This window comes from Oncorhynchus kisutch, unplaced genomic scaffold, assembly GCF_002021735.2.
Source record: "Oncorhynchus kisutch isolate 150728-3 unplaced genomic scaffold, Okis_V2 scaffold2879, whole genome shotgun sequence".
NCBI classification, from domain to species: Eukaryota; Metazoa; Chordata; class Actinopteri; order Salmoniformes; family Salmonidae; genus Oncorhynchus; species Oncorhynchus kisutch.
Window position 1 is genome coordinate 172,953 of NW_022264824.1, and position 12,024 is coordinate 184,976.

The following is a 12,024-nucleotide window of genomic DNA, read 5'->3' on the forward strand; positions in this document are numbered from 1 at the left end:
AGCCTCCACATTGACTCTGTACCGGTACCCCCTGTATATAGCCTCCACATTGACTCTGTACCGGTACCCCCTGTATATAGCATCCACATTGACTCTGTACCGGTACACCCTGTATATAGCCTCCACATTGACTCTGTACCGGTACCCCCCCGTATATAGCCTCCACATTGACTCTGTACCGGTACACCCTGTATATAGCCTCCACATTGACTCTGTGCCGGTACCCCCTGTATATAGCCTCCACATTGACTCTGTACCGGTACCCCCTGTATATAGCCTCCACATTGACTCTGTACTGGTACCCCCTGTATATAGCCTCCACATTGACTCTGTACTGGTACCCCTGTATATAGCCTCCACATTGACTCTGTACCGTAATACCCTGTATATAGCCTCCACATTGACTCTGTACCAGTACCCATGTATATAGCCTCCACATTGACTCTGTACCGGTACCCCATGTATATAGCCTCCACATTGACTCTGTACCGGTACCCCCTGTATATAGCCTCCACATTGACTCTGTACCGGTACCCCCTGTATATAGCATCCACATTGACTCTGTACCGGTACACCCTGTATATAGCCTCCACATTGACTCTGTACCGGTACCCCCTGTATATAGCCTCCACATTGACTCTGTACCGGTACCCCCTGTATATAGCCTCCACATTGACTCTGTACCGGTACACCCTGTATATAGCCTCCACATTGACTCTGTACCGGTACCCCCTGTATATAGCCTCCACATTGACTCTGTACCGGTACCCCCTTATATAGCCTCCACATTGACTCTGTACCGGTACACCCTGTATATAGCCTCCACATTGACTCTGTACCGGTACCCCCCTGTATATAGCCTCCACATTGACTCTGTTACCGGTACACCCTGTATATAGCCTCCACATTGACTCTGTACCAGTACCCCCTGTATATAGCCTCCACATTGACTCTGTACTGGTACCCCCTGTATATAGCCTCCACATTGACTCTGTACTGGTACCCCCTGTATATAGCCTCCACATTGACTCTGTACCGGTACCCCTGTATATAGCCTCCACATTGACTCTGTACCAGTACCCCCTTGTATATTGCCTCCACATTGACTCTGTACCAGTACCCATGTATATAGCCTCCACATTGACTCTGTACTGGTACCCCTGTATATAGCCTCCACATTGACTCTGTACCGGTACCCCCTGTATATAGCCGCCACATTGACTCTGTACCGGTACCACCCTGTATATAACCTCCACATTGACCTGTACAGGGTACCCCCTGTATATAGCCTCCACATTGACTCTGTACGGTACCCCCTGTATATAGCCTCCACATTGACTCTGTACTGGTACCCCCTGTATATAGCCTCCACATTGACTCTGTACGGGTACCCCCTGTATATAGCCTCCACATTGACTCTGTACTGGTACCCCCTGTATATAGCCTCCACATTGACTCGGTACCGGTACCCCATGTATATAGCCTCCACTTGACTCATGTACCGGTACCCCCTGTATATAGCCTCCACATTGACTCGTACGGACCCCATGTATATAGCCTCCACATGACTCTGTACCGGTACCCCATGTATATATCCTCCACATTGATTCTGTACCGGTACCCCCTGTATATAGTCTCCACATTGACTCTATACCGGTACCCCCTGTATATAATCTCCACATTGACTCTGTACCCGGTACCCCTGTATATAGCATCCACATTGACTCTGTACCGGTACCCCCTGTATATAGCCTCCACATTGACTCATGTACCGGATAACCCCCTGTATATAGCCTCCACATTGACTCTGTACCGTAATACCCTGTATATAGCCTCCACCTTGACTCTGTACCGGTACCCCTGTATATAGCCTCCACATTGACTCTGTACCGGTACCCCTGTATATAGCCTCCACATTGACTCTGCACCGGTACCACCCTGTATATAACCTCCACATTGACTCTGTACCGGTACCCCTGTATATAGCATCCACATTGACTCTGTACCGGTACCCCCTGTATATAGTCTCCACATTGACTCTGTACCGGTACCCCCTGTATATAGCCTCCACATTGACTCTGTACCAGTACCCCCTGTATATAGCCTCCACATTGACTCTGTACCGGTACCCCCTGTATATAGCATCCACATTGACTCTGTACCGGTACCACCCTGTATATAACCTCCACATTGACTCTGTACAGGGTACACCCTGTATATAGCTCCACATTGACTCTGTACCGGTACTCCCTGTATATAGCCTCCACATTGACTCTGTACTGGTACCCCCTGTATATAGCCTCCACATTGACTCTGTACTGGTACCCCCTGTATATAGCCTCCACATTGACTCTGTACTGTACCCCTGTATATAGCCTCCACATTGACTCTGTACCGGTACCCCCTGTATATAGTCTCCACATTGACTCTTGTACCGGTACCTCCTGTATATAGTCTCCACATTGACTCTGTACCGGTACCCCTGTATATAGCATCCACATTGACTCTGTACCGGTACCCCTGTATATAGCCTCCACATTGACTCTGTACCGATACCCCCTGTATATAGCCTCCACATTGACTCTGTACCGTAATACCCTGTATATAGCCTCCACCTTGACTCTGTACCGGTACCCCTGTATATAGCCCTCCACATTGACTCTGTACCGGTACCCCTGTATATAGCCTCCACATTGACTCTGCACCGGTACCACCCTGTATATAACCTCCACATTGACTCTGTACCGGTACCCCTGTATATAGCATCCACATTGACTCTGTACCGGTACCCCCTGTATATAGCCTCCACATTGACTCTGTACTGGTACCCCCCTGTATATAGCCTCCACATTGACTCTGTACCAGTACCCCCTGTATATAGCCTCCACATTGACTCTGTACCGGTACCCCTGTATATAGCCTCCACATTGACTCTGTATTGGTACCCCCCCCCTGTATATAGCCTCCACATTGACTCTGTATTGGTACCCCCTGTATATAGCCTCCACATTGACTCTGTACTGGTACCCCCTGTATATAGCCTCCACATTGACTCTGTATTGGTACCCCCTGTATATAGCCTCCACATTGACTCTGTACTGGTACCCTCCCTGTATATAGCCTCCACATTGACTCTGTACTGGTACACCCTCCCTGTATATAGCCTCCACATTGACTCTGTACCAGTATCCCCTGTATATAGCCTCCACATTGACTCTGTACCAGTACCCCTGTATATAGCCTCCACATTGACTCTGTACCAGTATCCCCTGTATATAGCCTCCACATTGACTCTGTACCAGTTCCCCTGTATATAGCCTCCACATTGACTCTGTACCAGTACCCCTGTATATAGCCTCCACATTGACTCTGTACTGGTACCCCTCCCTGTATATAGCCTCCACATTGACTCTGTACTGGTACACCTCCCTGTATATAGCCTCCACATTGACTCTGTACCAGTATCCCCTGTATATAGCCTCCACATTGACTCTGTACCAGTACCCCTGTATATAGCCTCCACATTGACTCTGTACCAGTATCCCCTGTATATAGCCTCCACATTGACTCTGTACCAGTTCCCCTGTATATAGCTCCACATTGACTCTGTACCAGTACCCCTGTATATAGCCTCCACATTGACTCTGTACCAGTACCATCTGTATATAGCCTCCACATTGACTCTGTACCGTAATACCCTGTATATAGCCTCCACATTGACTCTGTACCGGTACCCCTGTATATAGCCTCCACATTGACTCTGTACCAATACCCCCTGTATATAGCCTCCACATGACTCTGTACCGGTACCCCCTGTATATAGTCTCCACATTGACTCTGTACCGGTACCCCCCTGTATATAGCCTCCACATTGACTCTGTACCATAACACCCTGTATATAGCCTCCACATTGACTCTGTACCAGTCCCCCCTGTATATAGCCTCCACATTGACTCTGTACCGGTACCCCCTCTATATAGCCTCCACAGTGACTCTGTACCGGTACCCCCTGTATATAGCCTCCACAGTGACTCTGTACCGGTACCCCTGTATATAGCCTCCACATTGACTCTGTACCGGTACCCCCTGTATATAGCCTCCACATTGACTCTGTACCGGTTACCCCTGTCTATAGCCTCCACATTGACTCTGTACCGGTACCCCCTGTATATAGCCTCCACATTGACTCTGTACGGTACCCCCTGTATATAGCCTCCACATTGACTCTGTACCAGTACCCCCTGTATATAGCCTCCACATTGACTCTGTACCGGTACACCCTGTATATACCCTCCACATTGACTCTGTACCGGTACCCCCTGTATATAGCCTCCACATTGACTCTGTACCGGTACCCCCTGTATATAGCCTCCACATTGACTCTGTACCGGTACCCCTGTATATAGCCTCCACATTGACTCTGTACCGGTACCCCCTGTATATAGCCTCCACAGTGACTCTGTACCGGTACCCCTGTATATAGCCTCCACATTGACTCTGTACCGGTACCCCCTGTATATAGCCTCCACATTGACTCTGTACCGGTACCCCTGTATATAGCCTCCACATTGACTCTGTACCGGTACCCCCTGTATATAGCCTCCACATTGACTCTGTACCGGTATCCCCCTGTATATAGCCTCCACATTGACTCAGTACAGGTACCCCCTGTATATAGCCTCCACATTGACTCAGTACAGGTACCCCCTGTATATAACCTCCACATTGACTCTGTACCAGTACCCCTGTATATAGCCTCCACATTGACTCCTGTACCGGTACCCCCTCTATATAGCCTCCACATTGACTCTGTACCGGCACCCCCTGTATATAGCCTCCACATTGACTCTGTACCAGTACCCCTGTATATAGCCTCACTATTGTTATTTTACTGCTGCTCTTTAATTACTTGTTACTTTTATTTCTTTTTCTTACTCTTACTTATTCTTACATAGCCCATCTGTAAATTAACCATACAATCTACCTACTTCATCCCCATATTGTTTTTATTTCCTTTTTTGCTCTTTTGCACACCAGTATCTCTACTTGCACATCATCATGGGGCGGCAGGGTAGCCTAGTGGTTAGAGTGTAGAGGCGGCAGGGTAGCCTAGTGGTTAGAGTGTAGAGGCGGCAGGATAGCCTAGTGGTTAGAGTGTTGGACTAGTAGCCGGAAGGTTGCAAGTTCAAACCCCCGAGCTGACAAGGTACAAATCTGTCGTTCTGCCCCTGAACAGGCAGTTAACCCACTGTTCCTAGGCTGTCATTGAAAATAATAATTCGTTCTTAACTGACTTGCCTAGTAAAATAAAGGTAAAATAAAAATAAAAAATAAAAATCATCTGCACATCTATCACTCCAGTGTTAATCTGATAAACTGTAATTACTTTGCTACTATGACCTATTTATTGCCTTACCTCCTCATGTAATTTACACACACTGTATATAGACTTTCTTTTTTTTCTATTGTGTATTGACTGTACGCTTGTTTATTCCATGTGTAACTCTGTGTTGTTGTTTGTGTCGCACTGCTTTGCTTTATCTTGGCCAGGTCGCAGTTGTAAATGAGGACTTGTTCTCAACTAGCCTACCTGGTTATATACACACAGCTAGCTGGCTACGTAGTGAATGTATAAACACAGCTAGCTGGCTACATAGTGAATGTATATACACACCTAGCTACATAGTGAATGTATATATATACACAGCTAGCTACATAGTGAATGTATTTACACATGTAGCTGGCTACATAGTGAATGTATATATACACAGCTAGCTGGCTACATAGTGAATGTACATACACAGCTAGCTGGCTACATAGTGAATGTATATACACAGCTAGCTGGCTACATAGTGAATGTATATACACACCTAACTACATAGTGAATGTATATACACAGCTAGTTGGCTACATAATGAATGTATATACACAGCTAGCTGGCTACATAGTGAATGTATATACACACCTAGCTACATAGTGAATGTATATATATATACACAGCTAGCTACATAGTGAATGTATATACACACCTAGCTACATAGTGAATGTATATATATACACAGCTAGCTACATAGTGAATGTATATATACACAGCTAGCTGGCTACATAGTGAGTGTATAAACACAGCTAGCTGGCTACATAGTGAATGTATATACACAGCTAGCTACATAGTGGATGTATATACACCGCTAGCTACATAGTGAATCTATATACACAGCTAGCTGGCTACATAGTGAGTGTATATACACAGCTAGCTGGCTACATAGTGAATGTATATACACCGCTAGCTACATAGTGAATGTATATACACAGCTAGCTACATAGTGAATGTATATATATACACAGCTAGCTACATAGTGAATGTATATATACAGCTAACTACATAGTGAATGTACATACACCGCTAGCTGGCTACATAGTGAATGTATATACACTGCTAGCTACATAGTGAATGTATATATACAGCTAACTACATAGTGAATGTATATACACAGCTAGCTGGCTACATAGTGAATGTATATACACAGCTAGCTACATAGTGAATGTATATACACAGCTAGCTACATAGTGAATGTATATACACCGCTAGCTACATAGTGAATGTATATACACAGCTAGCTATATAGTGAATGTATATACACATCTAGCTGGCTACATAGTGAATGTATATACACAGCTAGCTGGCTACATAGTGAATGTATATACACAGCTAGCTACATAGTGAATGTATATACACAGCTAGCTACATAGTGAATGTATATACACCGCTAGCTACATAGTGAATGTATATACACAGCTAGCTATATAGTGAATGTATATACACATCTAGCTGGCTACATAGTGAATGTATATACACAGCTAGCTGGCTACATAGTGAATGTATATACACAGCTAACTACATAGTGAATGTATATACACAGCTAGCTACATAGTGAATGTATATATATGTATACAAAGCTAGCTGGCTACTGGGTGAATGTATATACACAGCTAGCTACATAGTGAATGTATATAAACACAGCTAGCTACATAGTGAGTGTATATATATGTATACACACAGCTAGCTACATAGTGAATGTATTTACACATCTAGCTGGCTACATAGTGAATGTATATACACAGCTAGCTACATAGAGAATGTATATATATACACAGCTAGCTACATAGTGAATGTATTTACACATGTAGCTGGCTACATAGTGAATGTATACACACAGCTAGCTGGCTACATAGTGAGTGTATATACACAGCTAGCTACATAGTGAGTGTATATACACAGCTAGCTACATAGTGAATGTATTACACATGTAGCTGGCTACATAGTGAGTGTATATACACCGCTAGCTACATAGTGAATGTATATACACCGCTAGCTACATAGTGAATGTATAAATATACACATCTAGCTACATAGTGAATGTATAAACACAGCTAGCTACATAGTGAATGTATATATATGTATACACACAGCTAGCTACATAGGGAATGTATATATATGTATACACACAGCTAGCTACATAGTGAATGTATTTACACATCTAGCTGGCTACATAGTGAATGTATAAATATACACAGCTAGCTACATAGTGAATGTATAAACACAGCTAGCTACATAGTGAATGTATATATATGTATATACACCGCTAGCTACATAGTGAATGTATAAATATACACAGCTAGCTACATAGTGAATGTATATATATACACAGCTAGCTACATAGTGAATGTATTTACACATCTAGCTGGCTACATAGTGACTGTATAAACACAGCTAGCTGGCTACATAGTGAATGTATAAACACAGCTAGCTGGCTACATAGTGAATGTATATACACCGCTAGCTACATAGTGAATGTATATACACATCTAGCTGGCTAAATAGTGAATGTATATACACATCTAGCTAGCTACATAGTGAATGTATAAACACAGCTAGCTACATAGTGAATGTATAAACACAGCTGGCTACATAGTGAATGTATAAACACAGCTGGCTACATAGTGAATGTATAAACACAGCTAGCTACATAGTGAATGTATAAACACAGCTAGCTACATAGTGAATGTATAAACACAGCTGGCTACATAGTGAATGTATAAACACAGCTGGCTACATAGTGAATGTATAAACACAGCTAGCTACATAGTGAATGTATAAACACAGCTAGCTACATAGTGAATGTATTTACACATCTAGCTGGCTACATAGTGAATGTATATACACAGCTAGCTACATAGTGAATGTATATACACAGCTAGCTACATAGTGAATGTATAAACACAGCTAGCTACATAGTGAATGTATAAACACAGCTAGCTACATAGTGACTGTATAAACACAGCTAGCTACATAGTGAAGAAGAAGCATTTGTGGGTGTTGTGGTTTTTAATTTATTTTTTACCTTTATTTAACCAGGCAAGTCAGTTAAGAACAAATTCTTATTTTCAATGACGGCCTAGGAACAGTGGGTTAACTGCCTGTTCAGGGGCAGAACGACAGATTTGTACCTTGTCAGCTCAGGGGTTTGAACTTGCAACCTTCCCGTTACTAGTCCAACACTCTAACCACTAGGCTAGCTACCCTACACAGCAGTGTAGTCTGCTGCGTTGGAGATGTCCCTTATGTTATAGGACTGACTCGCTCTCTCTCGCCCTCTCGCTCTCGCTCTCTCTCACCCTCTCTCGCTCTCTCGCCCTCTCTCGCTCTCTCTCTCGTTCTGATCTGCTCTGTTTGACTTGTTCTGTTCTTCATTACAACATGACATGTTCAGAAGATGGGATCAGTCACACTCATTCTCTCATCATCCCCTCGTCTCCTCTTCTCCTCTCCTCTCTTCCCCTCCTCCTCTCCTCTGTCCTCCTCCTCCTCAGCTTCAGAAGGGAACATGTCCCAGTTTTCTACCAGAGAAGCTTTTTAATGGGGGAAAATTAAGCTACCATAAAGAGCCTCCACTAATTCGTTTGCAAAGACGGAGGTTTGGGTTGTTTCACAAATGCCATCCTATTCCCTACATAGTGCACTACCTTAGACCAAGTAGTGCCCTACGTAGGGAATCGGGTGCCATTAGGGACCGAGACAGGGTAGCACTTTAACACTGCATCTGTTACTGCTTCCTAGGAAAGTCAGTCTTAGTTCATGTTATCATCAAAGCTAGAGCACTCACAACATACCTCTGATTTACCTGTTAACTACACCTGTCTGTTATCTACACCTGTCTGTTATCTACACCTGTCTGTTTAACTACACCTGTCTGTTATCTACACCTGTCTGTTTAACTACACCTGTCTGTTATCTACACCTGTCTGTTATCTACACCTGTCTGTTTAACTACACCTGTCTGTTATCTACACCTGTCTGTTTAACTACACCTGTCTGTTATCTACACCTGTCTGTTAACTGCACCTGTCTGTTAACTACATCTGTCTGTTATCTATACCTGTCTGTTATCTATACCTGTCTGTTATCTACACCTGTCTATTAACTACACCTGTCTGTTGACTACACCTCTCTGTTTAACTACACCTGTCTGTTATCTACACCTGTCTGTTATCTACACCTGTCTGCTATCTACACCTGTCTGTTAACTACACCTGTCTGTTATCTACACCTGTCTGTTGTCTACACCTGTCTGTTATCTACACCTGTCTGTTAACTACACCTGTCTGTTATCTACACCTGTCTGTTATCTACACCTGTCTGTTTATCTACACCTGTCTGTTATCTACACCTGTATGTTAACTACACCTGTCTGTTATCTACACCTGTCTGTTATCTACACCTGTCAATTATCTACACCTGTCTGTTTAACTACACCTGTCTTTTATCTACACCTGTCTGGGTTCTTATGTTTGTGTATTTTATTAACCTGTATTCAACTAGGCAAGTCAGTTAAGATACATACTTATTTACAATGACATCATGTCAGCTGGAATGAGGTTACTGAGGTTATTGACCCCAATGACATCATGTCAGCTGGAATGAGGTTACTGAGGTTATTGACCCTAACCCCAATGACATCATGTCAGCTGGAATGAGGTTACTGAGGTTATTGACCCTAACCCCAATGACATCATGTCAGCTGGAATGAGGTTACTGAGGTTAGTGACCCCTAACCCCAATGACATCATGTCAGCTGGAATGAGGTTACTGAGGTTATTGACCCCAATGACATCATGTCAGCTGGAATGAGGTTACTGAGGTTATTGACCCCAATGACATCATGTCAGCTGGAATGAGGTTACTGAGGTTATTGACCCCTAACCCCAATGACATCATGTCAGCTGGAATGAGGTTACTGAGGTTATTGACCCCAATGACATCATGTCAGCTGGAATGAGGTTACTGAGGTTATTGACCCCTAACCCCAATGACATCATGTCAGCTGGAATGAGGTTACTGAGGTTATTGACCCTAAGCCCAATGACATCATGTCAGCTGGAATGAGGTTACTGAGGTTAGTGACCCCTAACCCCAATGACATCATGTCAGCTGGAATGAGGTTACTGAGGTTATTGACCCCAATGACATCATGTCAGCTGGAATGAGGTTACTGAGGTTATTGACCCCAATGACATCATGTCAGCTGGAATGAGGTTACTGAGGTTATTGACCCCTAACCTCAATGACATCATGTCAGCTGGAATGAGGTTACTGAGGTTATTGACCCCAATGACATCATGTCAGCTGGAATGAGGTTACTGAGGTTATTGACCCCAATGACATCATGTCAGCTGGAATGAGGTTACTGAGGTTATTGACCCCAATGACATCATGTCAGCTGGAATGAGGTTACTGAGGTTATTGACCCCTAACCTCAATGACATCATGTCAGCTGGAATGAGGTTACTGAGGTTATTGGCTCCAAGGCAAATGTTCATTGTTGCATCGTTTTGTACTGCGTCTTCCAACAGCACTTTACACTGAATCTGCTCCCCAAATTTAACCCTATTCCCTATATAGGGCACTATGTTCGATCAGGACCCACAGCTCGCTATATAGGGAATAGGGCCCTGGTCTAAAGTAGTGCACTATATAGGGAATAGGGATCCATTTGGAATGCAAAACTTGAGCAGTCAAGTCGAATGCAGACTGAGAGGTCAAGTCGAATGCAGACTGAGGGTCAAGTAAAATGCAGACTGAGAAGCCAAGTCAAATGCAGACTGAGAAGTCAAGTCAAGTCAAATATCTCTCTCTCTCTCTCTCTCTCTCTCTCTCTCTCTCTCTCTCTCTCTCTCTCTCTCTCTCTCTCTCTCTCTGTCTGTCTGTCTGTCTGTCTGTCTCTCTCTCTCTCTCCCTCTCTCTGTCCTGTATAGGAGACTCTGTAGGGAGCTGTGGGGACCCTGGTACACCCGTCCATGCAAGCAGAGAGGCCAGCAACTTCCATCTGCGTAGTAAAGTCCGCTTCACCTGCGCTGTGGGCCACACACTGTACGGCTCAGCTGAGAGGATCTGCTTTCCCAATGGGACCTGGTCTGGGAGACAGCCCTTCTGCAAACGTGAGGCTTGATGGACCGGCTGAATACTGCATGTTTATAGAGACGAGCGCATGGAGATTGAATGACAGTAGGCACACGCAGGAGCACACGCAGGAGCACACGCAGGAGCACACACACAACAGGGGCACACACAGGAGCAAACACAGGAGCACACACAGGAGCAAACACAGGAGCACACACAGGAACACACGCAGGAGCACACGCAGGATCACACAAACAACAGGGGCACACACACAACAGGGGCACACGAAGGAGCACACAGGAGCACACACACAACAGGGGCACACGAAGGAGCACACAGGAGCACACACAGGAGCACACACAGGAGCAAACACAGGAGCACACACAGGAGCACACGCAGGAGCACACGCAGGATCACACAAACAACAGGGGCACACACAGGAGCACACACAGGAGCACACAAACAACAGGGGCACACACAGGAGCACACAAACAACAGGGGCACACACAGGAGCACACACAGGAGCACACACAGGAGCACACACAGGAGCACACAAACAATGAAAA

At 44.6% G+C, this 12,024-nt stretch overlaps 1 protein-coding gene across 1 annotated transcript in view; it reads left to right on the plus strand.

The window, feature by feature from the left end:
* The window catches only part of LOC116370990 (CUB and sushi domain-containing protein 3-like), a gene marked incomplete at its 5' end in the record, with an annotated part of 257,751 nt that overhangs the window by 143,531 nt on the left and 102,196 nt on the right, over positions 1-12,024 (plus strand). The window contains one exon of the mRNA XM_031819925.1: positions 11,314-11,496. Coding sequence (XP_031675785.1) covers positions 11,314-11,496 — 183 coding nt within the window. The remainder of the gene's footprint in view (positions 1-11,313; positions 11,497-12,024) is intronic.